This window comes from Wyeomyia smithii, chromosome 1 (genome assembly GCF_029784165.1).
Source record: "Wyeomyia smithii strain HCP4-BCI-WySm-NY-G18 chromosome 1, ASM2978416v1, whole genome shotgun sequence".
NCBI classification, from domain to species: Eukaryota; Metazoa; Arthropoda; class Insecta; order Diptera; family Culicidae; genus Wyeomyia; species Wyeomyia smithii.
Window position 1 is genome coordinate 3881439 of NC_073694.1, and position 19511 is coordinate 3900949.

The 19511-nt window shown below is 39.3% G+C and overlaps 1 protein-coding gene across 1 annotated transcript in view; it reads right to left on the reverse strand.

Moving 5' to 3' along the window:
* LOC129717968 (muscle-specific protein 20-like) overlaps window positions 1–19511 on the reverse strand; it is a 151096-nt gene that overhangs the window by 25498 nt on the left and 106087 nt on the right. The window contains exon 2 of the mRNA XM_055668293.1: window positions 18002–18213. Within this exon, the coding sequence (XP_055524268.1) occupies window positions 18002–18213 (212 nt within the window). The remainder of the gene's footprint in view (window positions 1–18001; window positions 18214–19511) is intronic.

A 19511-nucleotide genomic window follows, 5' to 3' on the forward strand; every position in this document is an offset into this window, starting at 1 on the left:
GGAAGAGGTTGTTTGTAAGAAACGACCGCAAGGTTAACGTAGAATTACGACAGCCTGTCTTATGTCCATAATTTTTTGCAATAGCTTTGAGAATACACTGGATTAGGGTTAATCATTTCAATGGTGTGGAGCGATACATTTTTCCATATAAGTTTCGTATATTATTTTTGCTTTAATGGAATGGAATGGAATAACTGGGAAAATAGGTGTGACTAAATTATTTCCAGTTATACCATTCTACAACGTTCGAAAAAAAATACATCTCATTCATTCTGGCTCAGAGCGATCATTCGATAAGCTCCACCTTTATTTTTAGTTTTCAAGTTTTTCCTCGGTTTCGTAGCACGGATGTACAAAAATGATTTCTTGTGGATATTCTGTCGAGCCGGACCGATAGCACTCTCATGAAGGCAACAAAATAACATGTTTTGTGTCGTGTTGCGCGGCTTGGAAGGAAAAAAAAAACGTTTCCTTCCCCGTGTCGCATGGAAGCAGATTATTGCGTGTTTGATACTGCCGACGGTAGACATTAGTATGAAGGTGGAAATTCTGCTGTGATGTCGAGTAATAACCGTCTTCTTCAAGATGTTACATCCATATGTTAATTAAGTGTTATGAATTTTCTAAAACGGCCTTGAAAAAGGCTGGTTGCTGCAGTTGCAAATTTCATTCAATTATAGTATAAATGCTTCATGGTCCAGAAAGCGCGCGATATCCGCTCTGGCATAGATTTTTCGCACGTTGTGGAATGGGATAACTGGAAACATTATTTCCAGTTATACCATTCTACAACGTTCGAAAAAAAAATCACAAGAAGGTTGTATGCAAAGCCACGACCGCAAGGTTGAAGTAGAATACTCTTACAAGAAAGATAACCCGGCTGCTTGCGTGTCAGTCATTTTTTCTAGTAAATGAACGTTGACCGTTCATTGGCAGTATTGTAATTTCTTTTTGTTTGATATTTTGAATGAAGTTCATTGAATATTTTTAAATTTTGTGCAAATGAGAAGTTGAAGTGCTGCCGAATTGTAATATGCACATTTAATACGACATCATTAAACGGGAACGGAACAAAGGCTACGGTTATGCAGAACGCGAATAACGGCGCGATGCGATTCGCCTTACCGTGGTGAAATGTACAGCTCTTTTTAAGGCGAAGTAGAGCTATACATTTCAACAGATTTCATCTTGCCGAATCGCATCGCGCCGTTATTTGCGTTCTGCATGACCGTAGCCAAACACTAAGCGACGCAAACACGTAATAATAGTCAGAGTATGCATGTAGATGAAGATAATTAACTTTGGATTATAGCGCAAAACGAGAAAATATTAACTTTTCAAATATTCATTTGTGTTCTTCAAATTTCAGTTATTCAATTTAATATCCGATGAAATGTCTGTTTATTATCTGATGAAGCTTTTATATAGGCCAAATGATGCATTCCCAATTTACTAGGTCCATAACTCTGCCGACCGTGCTTGGGAAAGCGCGGTATAACGACCAATCAGAGGTCCAATTTTGTGTTTTGACAAGGCTTAAGAATTTTCAATAGTACAATAGTTCGAATGATAAAATTGCTATTTCATGCATTTGGTAGGAATTTTAGAAGATTTTCTAATCGATTGCTGCAAAAACGAAGGAAATCCATCGAAAACTAACCGATTTATTAGCATTTGAAATTGGACATATTTCTCACTTTTTTCAGTTTTAGATTTTCATTTCACATACTTATGTAGCCGAACTTCCTGAGAGAAGTATTCTACTTCAAAATTAAATCTTCATTAATTCGTTTGTTGTTCTTATAAAGAACAATTGTTCAATTTATCATAGGATGTAGTGTTAATTTAACATCTCTGTGTTACCTTGATAGTGAGGACTAAGGCGCACGGTCAACACAATAAGAAAGGTGTTTTCACATTGAAAACTAGACACGGCTTTACTGGAGGAGGTGTTGGCAAATGCATCTACCGCTATCATACGAAAGCGCGTCGTTTCATGAGGGGAATATCAACAACGAAACCGCTGAGGCTGTCACTATACTGCTATTGGTACCAAAAGCTATTAACTCTTCAAATAAGTGTTTTATTTGTTCTCAAAAGAACAATTGTTCAATTCAAAATCGGATTTACGCAATCGCATCTCTGTAATATTACCGACAATAATATTCTTCTGAACAAAATGATACAACTTTCCCATTAGGCCTCTGCCATAATAGACGCGAAAAGCGACGCGAACCGATTCGCTCGGCTGTAGGTTAATGTACAGCCATCAGTAGAGCCGCTTTTCGCGTCTACTATGGCAGAGGCCTTAGAAAAAGTTGCTGGCTGATGTATTCACTTCATGCAAGCCTGCTGCTGATGCTTCCCGCTACCACACTGAAACAGCATTTTAGTGAAGGGAGTGTCGTTGCATCAGGTGACCTTGCTACTTTCGATGCTAATATACCCGCTGCAACAGCTACGCTATGCATAGCCATGCCACAGTTGTGGCCGCTATACGCTGGCCCAACTGCTGAGCAACTGCAACGCTATCCGTAGCCATGCCACAGTTGTGGCCGCCATTGATATCCGCTGTACCTGCATCTGCTGGCCCTGCTGCTATCGATGGTGAGATCCGCTGAAACTGCTACGCTTATCCGCAGCCATGCCACAGTTGTGGCCGCTATCCGCTATCGATGGTTCCCACTGCACTGCTCCCGCTGTCGTCGCTGTTCAGAACTATTATGAGCGACTTCAACTAAAAAAGGCTCTTATATAGGGATGAAAATACGAATGAATTATTTTTCGTACATGGTGGAATGATATAACTTGAAAAATATGTGTGACTTCATTCTGGCTCAGAGCGATCATTTGGTAAGCTCCACCTTTTTTTCAGTTTCTAAAGTTTTTCCTCAGTTTCGTAGCACGGATGTACAAAAATGATTTCTTGTGGATATTCTGTCGAGCCGGACCGATAACACTCTCATTGAAGCAACAAAATAACATGTATTGTGTCGTGTTGCGCAGCTACGTTGAAAAAAATTCTTCCCGTCCCCGTGTCGTATGAAAGCAGATTATTGCGTGTTTGACATTGCCGATGGTAGACATGAGTATGAAGGTCAAAATTCTGCCGAGGTATCAAAATATAACCGTTTCAATTTAAGACGCAAGAGCGTAAGTGCTGCATTTCTGTTATCTGCTGCCATCCAACATGAGAACAAGTTTAAATTATAACCGGTCCTTCTCAGGGCCACCAACACGTTCTTGAGGCAATGTTGAATTTTTCCTCGCTTGCAAATGCTGAAATTCGCGGTTTCCCGTCTGTTACACACGATGAAAAATTTTAACTACTTCAATCACATAGTTGAAGAGCACCAAAAGGTGCTACAGTCATACCTCGATATAAGGCAACTTTATTTTTATTTTCGTTACGTTATATCGAGTTACGTTATATCGAAGCAAAAAAATTTTTTTTTTAATTTATGCAAGAATGTTAATGGTTACTCAAATATGCGCGAAAACCCATTTCCCATCACCTAGCAGTATTTTTTAACCTTTCTTATGCCCATTTAGAGAAATTTTCAACAAGCAAAAAAAAATTTTTTTCTAATTGATGCAAGACTGTGAATTGTTACTGAAGGATGCGTGAAAACCTATTTTCCTTCACCTATTAGTATTTTTAAAACTTTTGCTATGCCCATTTAGGACAATTTTCCCATTAGTTTCATTAATTTTAAAACTTACTACAAACATTTTTTGAAGCAATTTATAGCCCAAAAACAGTTGCTGTATCATTTATTTTCAATTTCAATACATTTTCAAAGTAACGTTATATCGAGGTAAAAGTTACGTTATATCGAGTTACGTTATATCGAGGTTGCCTTATATCGAGGTATTATATTTCACAACAGTAACAACACTGGCAAGTTTGTTCAATTATCATCATTCCGGATAACCATTCGCCGATGATTCTAGATCTCCCGGTTTCTCTAGTAGAATTGCCAGCCATTTCCAATAATTCTGCAGCTACCGAAAACTCCATAACAGCCGCCAGATAGACAGGTGCTTAAGTATCAACGCGTCTAGAACGATCAGCCAGAAATTGAAACCCGGCTTTTCTTTCTCCTTCACGATCAGCAACCAACGTCCGTGTGGTATCGGCACAATCATGGAATGAATTATTCATAAAACACAAAGCGCGCATTCTAAGTCAACTAGGTATATTCTGTCGACCTTGTTAGGGAAAGAAGCATTATGCGACCAATCAGAGGTCGACATTTGCGTTTCGACAAGGCTTGACAATTTTCAATAGTACAATCGTTCGAACAATCAGATTATAACTTTCTGCATTTGGACGGGTGCTTGGTTGATTACTGCAAAAATAACGAAAATCGGTTGAAAACTGACTGAGCTTCAAACGGTTGAAAATGGACAATTTTTGTGACGCTCTCGATGTTTTCGGTTTTTGAAATTGGATCCCTGTAATGAAATTGGTCCCCTGTATATGTTGCCGTAAGACGTAATTCTACGTCAAAAAAATGGACAGAGTTTCCCCGTCCCAACAGATCAATTTAAGCTTGCTTCCATGAACTTAGACTAATTTGAAGTCTCGAAGGTGAAGATCTTTCGAAAAGTTTTGAAACAAGCCTTTTACTTGAACAATTCCTAAACCTGCTGTCAGAGCATAATAAAAACTGATGTCTTGAAAGAAAACATGCTGGTAAAAGCAACAATACCGTACAGTATAATGTACAAATTATGTGGAAAAGAACGCCGCTGGTCTCTTGTCGTCTATCATTGCAGTGGCACACGACTTCTATTCCGTGAAATCAAGGAAAAACTGCAATGCTGCTGCATTCATAGTGATTAAAAGTTTATCTCATGAATATGGTTACCTTAGAAAAAAAAACTACTCGACAAGAATTGAGCATTTTTGCAATGGTTATAAGATTTTTTTGCATTTTATCTTCGATATTCACTAAATGATCGTGATCGAAAGAGTAGATTTTTGAAAATACAAAATTATGGAAGCTTAAGAGCCAGCGAATGCTTCTGAATATTTTGTCGATTCACTAGGATCTATTCAGAATATCTATTCAAATTTCAACATTGTTAGATCCACATTTATATTTTTGTTTTCAACTTAACAAATTATATTCTTACGTATATTAGCTGTCTTCGTAATACAGTGAATTTAATTGTTGGCAAATGAAAAAAAAAGATTGTCAAACAAAAACAAAAAAACAGAAATTAATCATTTTGAACTTTAACTTCCTTGTAATTGTTGATTGTTATGATTTTTCGCTGGAACTTCTTGATTATTTTGTTAAACATATCTTCTTATGTTTCCTTAAGAGTGAACCTCTGTAACGGCTTCGAAATTATCTCGTTCCATAATAAGATTTAGGTAATAAATTTAGTTTGATCAGAGTAAAATAAGACAGCATAATGTATTATGATAACTTAGGTATTGTTGGATTTGGTTTATGAGGAAATAGATTTAATTCTGATTCAGACGCATTGCGAGAAATTCTTGGTGCTTCTACAGTAACAACGACACGCTTGTGCCTTGTTAAATATATGTTGTTCGCACAAAAAAAAACCCTACACAATCGAAGTTCTTTCGAGTGTTGCTCAATATATTTCTTAAAAGGAAATTTATGGGAAGGCTGCTATGAAAAATACTTAAACTACAGAACAAACGAATTGTTGCTGTCTGCAGATTCTGTAACCTTTATAACTAAAAATCCTTCTAATTACAGTGTTTAGTCTCACGTCACCATTATATTCAACCCTAGGGCTGTATACCTTATAGTATTTCGACAGAATTTCAGCAGCACACTAATTATTTCTGCCGAAAAGTGATCGTAGAAAGATTTTCTCGTTTTTCCGCCAACCCCAAAAAGAAGTGTTGTTCATAGGAACTACAGGACTCCAACTAATCCGATTTAGACAGCCAAAGAACGATTATAGGTCCTCATCCTAAAAGAGAACACAGAAGCGGAATAAACAACGGCGAAGAAACAAAAAGCCGAGATAAGAAAGTAAAAGAAGATTTTACAAGAAGAGAGAAAAACATCAGAAAAAAATGGGGGGGCACAATTGACATGGTACTCAGTGATCGGCGCTGGTTCTTCTCCATTCTTTAACCGCGAAATATAGCGAAGCACAAATGCATGAGAAGAATACCTCTCAATGCAATTGAAATGTAGGTATTAGGAATGAAAAAAAAAACACTAAATCTGGAAGGGTTTGGTTAGTGCTGTTGGGACTAAACTACTGTACTGTCTGTACATATACTCTAGGACAAGGACGCTCATCGCTCAATTTCAAGTTACCGTTGGAAACAATTTTTTGTCTATAAATATTTCTATAATGGTCAAAACAATAAATTTTACAAAGTCTTGAGGGAAGCTTAGTTGAATGAATAAAATCTTAGAACATTTTGCATTGTTTTGACCATTACAGACAAAATTATAGACTAAAAATTGATTTTAAGAAGGGGTGTTCCACAAAAAACTCTATTTTGTCGTGTCCAACGTACAGATAGGAAATCGAGGTATTCAGCAATTATTTTTCTTTTAAACTTTTCCACAACTTTGCTGGAGGAAGCAACCTGGTATATTGAAAATTAAAAAAAAATATTTTTTTATCTAACTGTTAGGTGGATTGATCGAAAAACCGACAACGCCAAAAGTGAGGCCTTGTTCTATTAAACAATTTTTCTGAAGACATTGAATCAAAAAAATCAATTTTTAACATTCAAATCTAAAGCGATCACGTTGTTTCGAATTTAGACCACTGTGCACTGTGGGATTTTCAAATAAATCTTTTCACCAAGTGTTAATTTCTTGAAATATAATACTTGGAATGTGTAGAAACTATTTTTGAAGTTATTTCGTGTGGTAAGTTGATGATTTTTCCTGTTATTTTATATCTCTCTTCGTTTTTTCTTTTCAGAATTAAAATTGCGATAAAAAGTTGATGTGCGCTGTGGAGTTTCAAAAGACCGTAGAAATTATGTGGTGCTACTGCAGTTGCTGCTGCCGCCGTTGTCGCCTGGCCATCCATCAAGCGGTAAGTGTAACTTCATTTTCATCTTCTTTCTTACCCGCGGAAAATCGCGGCCAATGTTTTTCATGTTATGAGTTTTTGTTTTTTTTTTTACTTTTCCCCGTTTTAGGTTAATCCGCACAAGTGTTGGTCCTGACAGGAGAAAATTGTACGACGGATCTAGAATTTTCGATGAGAACATGTTACCACTCCCGATGAAGTCCTAAGCGAGGGGTAGGTTGATGTTTTTTCCCTCTTATTTTATGTATAATTTATTTTAATTTTGTTAATTTTGTTTTTTTTCCAGGATTAGAATTGTGATAAAAAGTTGATGTGCGCTGTTAGGATTTTAGATAACCATTGGAATAATGTGGTGGTACTACTGCTGCTGCTGAAGCCTGGCCATCTCTACCGGTAAGTGGTCCATTTTTTTATCTTATTATCTACGCAACATTATATCGCGACCAATATTTTTTAAGTTATCAATCAATCTTAAATTTGTGATTTTGAGATGGTCATATTGCGGTGGATGTTTTTTCAAATTTTCATCTTCTTTCCATTGGCCTATGCATCATGATATCGCGACCAATGTTTTTCAAGCTATGCACTTGCTTATTATCATTACAATTATTATTATTACAATGTGTGATTTAGATTTAGATAAAAATTCCCTTCGTCCATCTGGATCTACTCTACAACAAAAAGAATTACAAACTGCTGTTCGCTATGGCTACTGGTCGTCATCCAGATTCAAAATCATGCAACTGCAAACATTTTTCATAGAATCTGCAACGGCAGGAGACAACCTAGAAAAGTTTCTTGAAGCTATGCAAACCCCGTAAGAACAACCTGCTCGTGTCGGGTAAGTACAATTACATTCTATTGCTTTCACTATGGAGAAATTTCAAACTGAGTTAAAAATTTCCCACCCTGAAAAGGTATTTATTTTACGGTGGTGAAGCAGACTTTGGCAAGAAGCCACCTTAATGATCAAAAAAGGTACTTATCCTCGAGCCCGTTAGAACTCAAGCAATACAATAAAATACAACAGCTACTTGAATATAACCCAACGCGCTTTCCTAGGTTGCATGAGAAAAAAAATTACTTCGGGCTTGCCGCTAACGTAGATAAATTATTAAATGCCTAAAAAATACACAATGTTTTAGTAGATCCTTTTACTATGCTATACCTGGAATTTATCAACAGAATGAAGATTATCGTCAACGAAATCAACTATTTTTACCAGAAATGGTATTCAATGTGGAGTGGAATTGATGCGTGAAATTGTTCAAATCATGAAATATTTTGTAGAACGTCGAGCTTCAAAACAGAGCTACTAATCTAAGTAATCTAACATAAGACTGCCAGAACTTTAAAGCAATGGATAAAATAAATGCACCTGTTTACTAGTTTGGGTACAATACTTGGACATTTTTCCAACGTGATTTGCAGATATGAATGTAGACTATCGATAACGACTTCAGTGCCTTGCTACTAAAAATTTAAGCATAACAGAAAGAGGTTGATAAATTTTTGATTTTCGAATTGGCTGCGGCAGAGCGCATATTGACAGTACAAAACGTGAATATGACCAAAACAAAAAATAAACTATCGAACGAAACAATGAACAAAATTTTAAAAACTAAAGGTTGAATGGAAATGTCCGGAAGTGCGTCTAGTTCATTTCCCATTCCAGAAGAAATGCTAGCTAGATTCAATGCAACTGTGTTTGAGGCCATCCACATACCACGTTGTCTGGTTGTCTCAGCTTTGGGTGGAGAGGAAGGGGGGGGGGGGGGGGGTATGTGAGTATTGTCTACGGTTCATACAAAATTTTTAGAATTTATATGAGCAGTTGTCCAGAGGGTGAAAATCGTTTAAAATCTGTCCACGTGGTATGTTGGATGGCCCTTATGGCACCGACACTAAAACACAGATATATGAAGAAGTGGAAAATGATTACAATGACCTTCTTTAAGTTTTAAATCAATAATAGTTTTCTGATGAAAAAATTAGACAAAAGTTTGTTTTTTTTGACGTGGGACTACGTCTTTCTTCACTATACTAAGGTACATTCTGGGAAAACTGGATTGAATATGTAACGTTTTTGGTTGGCGGAATGGAAGATTTTAGATTCTAATAGCGCTCAAACAACTCTTCCGATTTCAATAGTTAATATACCGTTGGAAAGCTTAAACATACAAGATTTGTATAAAATGATAATTTTAGTTGCCAATTTCTCATTACTCCGTGAAAATTGCGGGAAAGTTTGAAGGTCGAATATCCACATACATTTTTCATACGATTGGTATATTTCCCTAACGCAGACTTCAAAAACATAGACAAAATGATTTCACGCATTCAGTCATTGGCTAGCAATGCCAGCCAATTGGCATCGCATTCATCACCCAACGCAAGCGACGAAGAAAGAAAGCAGAGATGCTTCCACGTGGTTGGTTCCTCCCCCAATCACCCAAGTTCCCAACACTGAGTGACGCTATAAAAAGACATTTCGTGTTGAGAGAAGATCATATTTTCGCTCCGTTCACTTTGTACGTTCGTTCGTAAGTTTTTATTTTCGCGTTGGAAACCGACGCTACGGTGAACCCTGACATGGGTAAATCGGAAACCGGTTCTAGTACGGGTAAACGGCCTCGACCTGGAAATGCCCCCGATTCGGCGGCTAAGAAGCTTTTGGCCAACAACAGATTTGCTGTCTTGGAAAACTCCACGGACCCCGAAATAGTGAAAAAAGAGAAAATTCCACCCTTCTATGTGAAAGGATTTCCAGAAGGTCTTCGTGAAGCAATTGTCTTTTACATCGAGAAAGGACTGAAATGCACTATCCGTATGTGCACTGACGGCTGAAAACTGATGGTTCCGGCATTGAATCACTACAAGGCGGTGCAAGTAATACTGCAGCGTAAGGTGGAATATTTCTCCCATGACATTGAAGCAGAAAAACCGCTCAAGGTTGTTCTCCGTGGTCTTCCAGACATGGAAATTGACACTTTGTTAGAGGAACTAAAGGCAAATGGACTCAAGCCAATACAGATCCATAAGATGTCACGCCACAACAAGACTCGGAAGTACCGCGACCAATTGTACCTTATCAACCTGGAGAAAAATTCAACATGTTTGGCGGATTTGCAGTCCATTCGTGCCCTTTTCCACATCATTGTGGCCTGGGAGCGCTACAAACCAGTTCATCGAGATGTGACCCAATGTTCCAATTGCCTGTTGTTTGGACATGGGACTAAAAACTGCCATATGGCCTCTCGCTGCATCAAATGCGGACAAACGCACGCACCCGACGCCTGCCAATTGATGGAAACTGCCGATCCTGTCTGCGCAAATTGTGGAGCTGATCATAAGGCCACCAGTCGCACCTGCCCAAAGCGGGCGAAATTCATTGAGATCCGCATAAGAGCCTCAACCAACAACCAACCCGATCGGAGAAAAGTCCCAGTGCCAGTGAATAACGAACAAAATTCTCCAGTCATCACATCGCGACGTGCAATCCCAGTGCTTCCACCTCTCCCACTGAATAATCGGCTTACAACCTCGTTTGCCGATGTCGCAGCATCGAGCCGTTCCTCGCCTCCCCCGGGGCTCCCAGGGCTTACAACTCCTGCCACTGGAATGAAGTTTACCCGCACAGACGCCGAAGAAAACAACGCAGATTCCCTTCTCACTACAGAAGAGTTCGTGCATCTCCTGGCCGAAGCATTCGTAGCCCTTCGCACCTGTAAAACCTGAGCTGAACAGCTGCAAGCAGCAGTTTCCATCCTCACCAAATATGGCCCGTGAATGCATCAACATCGCTAACTGAAACGCTTGCTCGTTAAAGAGCAAAGCCATCGAATTCGCTGATTCCCTCAACGAGCGGACTATCGACGTAGCTATCATCACCGAGACACATCTAAAACCTGGCGTCAACTCCTACCTCCCCGACTTTCGAGTTGTTCGGCTCGATCGTACCCACTCAGCGGGTGGAGGTGTAGCCATCGCGTTGAGGAAGAACATCTGCTGTAAGCTGCTGCCCAGTTTCAACTTAAAAGTCATCGAAGCGGTTGGGGTCGAGGTTTCTACCCCTGTCGGCCCTATTATTATCATAGCCGCCTACTGTCCGTCGCAAGTCAGCTCAAGGAACGATTCATCCTCTAATCTGAAACAAGATCTCGTCAAGCTTACCAGACATCGGCAAAACTTCATCTTGGCTGGTGACCTCGATGGCAAACATCAAGCCTATGGCAACACTCGAAGCAATCCAAATGGAAAAGTCGTCCACAATGACCTACAAGCATCTTCGTACATCATCCTGAGCCCAGAATCCCCCACCCGGTTGAGTCGCTCTGGTGTCCACTCGACCATCGATTTTTTCATCACCAACATGGCAAACCTTTCGAATCCGATCGTCTACCAGGAACTGAGCTCCGACCACTTTCCAGTGGTCCAGTTCGTGCTCGTCGTCGCAACTACCATCGTGCTGACTGGCCACGGTTCCAGCAGTTCATCGACGCCAACATCCGCTACAACATCGAGCTTGAATCGACGGACGACATCGATCAGTGCTTGCAGATCATCGACGAGGCTCTATCCTTAGCCCGTGACCAACACATCCCTGCTTCTGACCTGGTGAGTAACACTCTGAATCTAGACAGCCTAACTAAATCTTATATAAGACTTCGTAACACAACTAGGCGCCATTATCAACGTACTGGCCTGCCTCAATTAAAGTCTTACTGCAATCGTCTTAATAAAATCATTAAGGCCCGGTTGGTGGATCTCAGAAACAAAAGCTTTGAAAGTCATATTCGCTCTGTCCCAGATTGTGCAAACCCCTTCTGGAAATTAACTAAACTTCTGAAAAACAAGCCGAGATCTGTCCCTCCTCTCTTCCATTCTGATCAACAAGCTAGCCGAGTTCAGCTAATAGCACCAGCTGAAAAAGCTAATGCACTTGGCCAGCATTTCGTAAATTCTCACAATCTTGGCCGTTCCCTGGTGAGCCCCTTTGAGCCTGATGTGGCAGCTACAATGTCCAGAATCGCGGTGACCCCTCTAGTTGTCCCAGAGGAATCTATAATTTCTGCAGACGAGGTAATGGCAGCCATCAAATCATGTAAAAATATGAAGGCCGCGGGTGTCGATGGGGTGGTCAATCTCGAATTGAAAAATTTGAGCGTTGACTTCTTTCATCACCTCGCAAAGATCTTCAATAAGTGCTTGGAACTTGGCTACTTTCCGTCCCGTTGGAAGGTCGCCAAAGTTATCCCCATCCATAAACCTGGGAAGGATCCCACTGACGCTAAAAGCTACCGGCCCATTAGCCTCCTTTCATCTATTTCGAAATTGTTCGAAAAACTGATTCTGAGACGTATACTAGAGTTTGCAGATCAGAACAACATCTTCCTTAGAGAGCAATTTGGGTTCAGGAAGGGGCACTCCACTGTGCACCAGCTCACCCGGGTAACGAACATTATCAGGCGGAACAAGTCTGTTTCCAAAACAACTGCCATGGCGTTGTTGGACGTTGAGAAAGCGTTTGACAACGTCTGGCACGATGGTCTTGTTTATAAGCTGCATCGGTGCAACTTCCCGATCTTCCTTGTGAAAATCATCAGAAATTATCTGTCGGGTAGATCATTTAGGGTCTGCTTGAACAACTCCCAGTCTGATTCATTTAATGTTTATGCTGGGGTCCCCCAGGGTAGCCTCTTGGGTCCTCTCCTCTTTAACATCTTTACGTCAGACGTTCCTCCCCTTCCGGATGGTGGTGTACTGTCCATGTTCGCGGACGACACTGCCATCATGTACAAAGGGCGAGTGATCCGTTCGCTGACTAGAAAACTTCAAGCAGGCCTAGATGTTCTATCCGGCTACTTCAACAACTGGAAGATTTGCATCAATGCGGCTAAAACACAGGCCATCTTATTATCGACTTGTTCCGCCTGACGACGTCAGGCTTTAAATTAATAATTCACCCATCGAATGGTCGAGAGAGGTGGGATACCTCGGTCTTGTTCTGGACAGCAAGCTTATATTCAGATCACATGTGGAAAAAACATCAATCAAAGGCAACATCCTAATTAAATCTCTATACCCACTGATAAACAGAAAATCCAAACTGTCCCTGAAGAACAAGCTTGCTGTCCATAAAATGATTATCCTGCCTGTATTAGAATACGGTTTGCCAATCTGGGAGAGTTGTGCCAAGTATCACCATGATAAATTACAGGTTATCCAAAATAAGATCCTAAGGATGATCCTTAACAGTCCTCCAAGAACGCGTAATTCTGAGATCCACCAACTAGCCGGTCTAGATACACTTTTGGTGCGCAAACAGGCAATTCTGTCTAGATTCAGGGATGCTTGCCAGAGGTCAATTCACGAGGCAATTCGATCTTTGTCAATTTATTTTTTAAGATAGTATTAGTTAGGTAGGTTATTCAATTTTATTTAAATTCATAAACTTACCGTGCCATTAAGGCAAAGATGTAAAATTAATCTTCAAGATAATTTAGAAAACCAATCTAAATGCACTACTACGAACAAAGATGACGACCCTTTAGGGCTGACCAATTATCCTGTCATAAATTATACCTCTGTAAACAATTTCAAAAATACAAGACAATTCAGCAGCAGAGAGAAGATCATTCCCTGGTCGACCGTCAAAGCAAACAGTTCGGCTTCCCTTCGATCTGAGTTGGACCCCACCAGTGGTAATCTAATTCAGATATCGTTGTTGGAATACAGCCCGAAACTGGACCTGATCGGCACTGGGGACCATTGGAAGCCGTTGGAAGGGACCATTGGAAGACTTGGAAGCCGTTTGGATGCTGCCGATAGTAATTTGTGTAGGTATAGTGTGTCGTATACCAAGTGTGTGTGTCTGAGTAGCGATAGCGTGGGTATGTGTGTGTGTGTGAGTAGCGTGTGTATGTGTGTGTGTGAGTAGCGTGGGTATGTGTGTGTGTGTGAGTAGCGTGGGTATGTGTGTGTGTGAGTAGCGCGCGTGTGTGTGAGTAGCGCGCGCGTGTGTGTGTGTGCGTGAGTAGCGTGTGTGTGTGCGTGAGTAGCGTGTGTGTGTGTGTGTGTGTGTGTGTGTGAGTAGCGTGCAAGGATGGAAAAAATCACTTACTCAGAGAACCACTTCCGATTTTTTATCGCATGGAATCGTTTTGTTGATTTTCATTTATCAACAATGATACGGCTGCTTAGTTACAGAAATAAAAAAGAATCGTTAGTGATAATTTCAGGAGAATCAATACTGAAAAATTTTCGTTTCCTGAAGACAAAAATTCTCATCGGTTTTTTTTTTTCCAGTTCAATAGTTTTAAGCTGCAATTTTTGCAATACATTCAACATTGAATCAACGACATAAAATGATGCCATACTCTGAAGATTTGTTTCACAATGATATTAAATTGGACTCATGAAGTATAAAGTATCGAAGGTTTCAAACTAGTCACTCGATAATTTTCTAATGTATTTCTTGGTTGAAGTCCTGTATTACATGAAAGCTTGCATGTAATATACTTGAATACATGCTTTCTGGAAATCTGTTTGATGCGCCCCGGCCACAATACCAGTATCTCAATTCCTATTTTTAGAAGACAACACCCCGTAGAACATCCAGCTTTCATATTTGCTTAATTATTGCTTAAAGAAAATTCTCGGTTTGCGCGTGTTGTACCTATCTACACGTGTGAAAAAAAATCGAAAGCGCGAGACGAAACAAACAAATCAAAGTAATCGCGAATTTTTCACCACATATCCTTTTGAAATTATCCGAAGCGATAGAGGATCAGTTTGGACTACTGATTAATTATCACTTGAACGATTTTTCCCATCCTTGGTAGCGTGTGTGTGTGTGTGAGTAGCGTGTGTGTGTGAGTAGCGTGTGTGTGTGTGAGTAGCGTGTGTGTGTGTGTGTGTTTATGTGTGTGTGTGTGTGTGTGTGTGTGTGTGTGTGTGAGTAGCGTGTGTGTGTGTGTGAGTAGAGTGTGTGTGTGAGTAGCGTGTGTGTATGTAAGTGGTGTGTGTGTGTAAGTAGCGTGGGTGTGTCTGAGGAGCGTGTGCTTGTGAGTAGTGTGTGTATATAGCGTGTGTGTGTATAACGTGTATGTGTGTATAACATGTGTGTGCAAAAATGCATTCATCCGAGGTAAATTTATTTTATGACAGAACACTTTTATAGGCACAAGTAAATTATTTTTCCTGTTATTTTGTATGCTATGGTTTATGACAGGTGTATGTGTTTTTTTTTTTGTTCATGGATTGTTGTGTATGGTATTTGTACGTTTGGTGTGTATTATTATACTATGGCTATTGCAGAATTAAATCTTCACACCCACAATAATCCCACGTCAAGCCTACGTTTGTGCACTCAAGCACATACCCTTTAACTTTTTTTGTTCACACAACATTTATTTGGCACGGCACAATACAAATTAATGTTTTACGGAGCCAATTAAAATTAGACAAAAGTTGTTCTCCGTTGAAAAAATACTTTTTTATTTCAAGCTAAACAAAAAATCACAAGAGTTGTATGCAAAGCCATAACGTAGAACTACATAAAGATGTTTGTAATATTACTTGTATTGAATAAGCCTAAAATTGTGTGTGAAAGAGGAGTTTAAGGCCAAATGGTATTGAAGCCAAAAACGGTCGACTTCAAGCAACCGCTTCAAACTTTCAAACGCATAAGACTCGGTAACAGTTAATGCGTCACCTGTAAAAACGTTATTTTATGTTTGATGCGGCGAAACAGATGAGCCGATGAGATGTAGTCAAATTCATAACTGTTCCAACGTTCGAAGGTGTAAATTAATTTAACAGAAAATATGAACTCTTCAATTCGGTATTTATTTTAACCTGAAAAGGACAATTTGCTGTTTAACTCAATATCGAAAAAGATACCGATCACACGTTTGCGTTATCACTGACAGCGCGAGTAAGGTATTCCTTGTGATGGATAACATAGTGAAAAGCTGTTTTAACACTCAAAACTAGACGGCTCATGTATTTTGAACGCCAGCTTTTCAGAACGTTGGTGTATTGTCAAAACGAGGCAACTTTTCACTGGATGCATTTACTACAACCAGCTACAGCATTTCACTAAAAGAATTGCCCCGCTCTGCTACTATCGATGTTGATAACCACTGCAACGGCTGCCGTTATCCGCTGCCATTGGTATCCGCTACACTGCTGCTGCTCTGCTAAGTGAGGAGTGCTGTTGTCGCTGTCTAGAAAAAATACGAGCGATTTCTATTGAAACAGGCTCTTGTATAGGCAGAAGGACATTTCAAATTACTAGGCCTATAATTCTGTCGACCGTGCTTGGGAAAAGCAATCATATAACGACCAATCAGAGGTCGAATTTTGTGTTTTGACAAGGCTTGACAATTTTCAATAGTACAATAGTTCGAATAATAAAATTACCATTTTCTGCATTTAGGAGGAATCTTAGAAGAATTTTCAACCGATTGCTGCAAGAACGAAGGATATCCATAAAAAACTAACCGATATATTAGCATTTGAAATTGGACATATTTTTGTCCGGTTTTAGATTTTTATTTTACATCTTTCTGAGAAACGTAGTTCTACGTCAAAAACCCGCTGGATTGCCAATAACATTGCTTAAGATTCTCTTTGAATAGTAAAATTTCAGGTTAAAGTAGATAAACTCAATAAATGGTGCCAATTATTTTTTACTAGCAACATTTAATACTGGAAGTTTACATATTTAATTCGAGCAGCTTATATTGAACGTCTCATATAAAGAAGCACGGACTATGAAAATACATGAAGTGAAAAGCTTCAATTTTAATAAAAATGGAGTGTTGTTTATTCGAGTTTATCATATTTCAATCTGGATGAATTCGATTCAATAATTTAACGGGAATTTCGTCGCGAATAGTTTTCACTGTTTCCTAATTCAAGCTAAGCATTCGCATTTTTTAACAGCTTGAATCTAACGCCACAAACCATTGAATAATTTGAAAAACAAAATCATGTAGTTCTGTTTCATTACTCACAAAAATTTGGGCAGATGCGTATAACTAATTCTTCAATCGATTGCCGCAAAAATGAAAGAAATCCGTTGAAAACTAACCGAGTAATAAAAATTTGAAATTGGACAAATTTTGTCCCCTGTTCCGGTTTAAAATTTTCAAAACATTTTAAATTTTCGCAATTTGCTTCCACAAAAAAATACATTATAATCAAATTTTAAATTATTGTATTGATCATCATTATGAGTCTAGAAGCCATTACCTTTTTCATTAGATCGTTGAAATTAAAATTGTTTAAAAGTGCATCAAGCAACAGATTATCGAACAACAAAGCATGCCGGCATCCCTGTCTCCGCTAGCTAGGCTTTTTTCTACCACCACAGCACAGGATAGTCGCCTCTCTGTCATACCTGCGCTCCTGGTAACAGCAGCAAAAACTTATAGCACATTTCTCTCACACTTTTACGTGTTGGGTAGGGTTAGGGTTCCGTGTTCGGTTGGTCTTTTCCGTCCGTCCGTCCGTCCGTCTGTCCATTCGTCCATCCTTTCGAACAAAATCGGACCGACCGAACGAATCTCGAACCCCGGCAGCACAAAGACACGACGACGTTGCTTTTGCTGCTACTGCTGACGCCTGACGCCGCTGCTACCTAGGCAACATCGCGTGCGCATCGTTATTCTCGTGCTTCACGACGACCGACGGATGGGCGAATCAACAACAAAGCAGCAAACCCGACAACGGTGTGCCTCGCGCGCGCAATCAAACAGTGTCAGCCGCGATACGACCGACCAGGAGCGCAGCATCGTCTGCTGGTCATTGTGCCGCCGGGCGCTTGCTTCGATGGTTTGCGATAGATTCGCGGTTCCCATACTTGCTAGTGCAGTCAATGTGTCAGTCGGTCTCTTGCGTCGCATGGGACTGATACGGGTGTTACAGTGCTACTACTTACTGACTGATATTGTCCATCATTTTGTAGTCCCCTCCGCTGATGTTGATCTTCGGCACGATTCCCGGCGACAATCGGTTCATCAGCCGACAGAGCATGATACCGTCCCGCAGGCAGTCCTCGTAGGGGAAACCGGCTGGGAACTTTTCGCCCAGCAGCGTTTCGATCCAGTGTTGCGCTTCGCGTTCCTGGTCCTTGTCGCGCTTTCCGGCGACCTGTTGGGATGAAAGATGAAAGAGACACTGTTTTAAACAATTGAAAATGTTGTTTCGAAATACACAGTGAAACAAGCAGCACTATCCCCTACCCTGTGTGTACTTTAGAAACGATAATCTCGCGGGTTTTTTTCTTCAACGGAGACGTTGTTTATACGGTAAGCATGATTTCCTGGTGCCTGTTGTACAGACTGATTTCAAACTTTACGTGACGGTTATTAATGCCGTGTTTGCGGCAAAACAAAGGTTGGATCAAGGGGTTTAATTTCTGATCGAAAATTGCTATTACTAAATTAGAAGCAACAGCGCATTTTTCTGATAATCTTCACCTAAATCCCTAATAAATATTCATTATTAGAGGATTTTTTTCTTCGAAACAATATGTTATTTTCGAAACAATATATTTTTACGAAACAACATGAAACGGTTCGGAACGGAAAAATATGTGAGAGGAGAAATAACCCGAGAGAAAAAGAATTAGGAAGTGGAGAAAAATCAGAATAGAACAAGAAAACAAAAAATAAAAAAGAGCGGGAAAAATAACAGAAAATAAAAAAAGAACAGAAGAACAGATAACATAAAAAAAGTCTCAATGGAGGAATTGAGTAGAGAAAGAGAATAAATTGCTGAAAACAAATGTAATAAATGCAGAGAAAAAGTAAAGAATAGATACAGAGAGAAATAATTTTCTATCTTCATTACTACATTTACTTCTCACAATAGATCTACGATTCTGGTCGCAGTGAGGAAGTCCATACAGGAAAAAAATACTACATTTACTCCTTAAACAAAAATTTAAAAACATTATGAAAACAAATTGGAAAAATGTAAAGAACAGAACAATAAAAATCGAAAAGAGTGGAATGAAATTAAGAGAAACAATTCGAAGAAAAATGCAACTAGAAGGAAAAAGAAAAAAAATTAGAGAATAACAAATTAGGTAGTGGAAAAAAGCGGAGTATCGAGGGAAAAATTTTGTAAATAGAAAATAAATAAAATAGGCAGATAAAGATGAACTTTGTGATAAGCAGAAGAACAGTGGAGAAAATTGAGGAATAAAAACGACTTGGAAATGAAGAGAAAGGACGACACATTATAAGAAAACATTGATTGCATTGAAGGAATTTGAAATCCAAACGAGTTGAAGAGATTAATAAATGGTATTAAAAAAAAAAGAGATAAAAATGCGCAAAACGAGGAAGATAGTGAAAAAATGGGAAAAAATAGTAAAAGGAAGAGAAAAAATCAGAAAATCGCAACAAAAAGAAAAAATAATAATTAAAAGACAAAGCATTGGC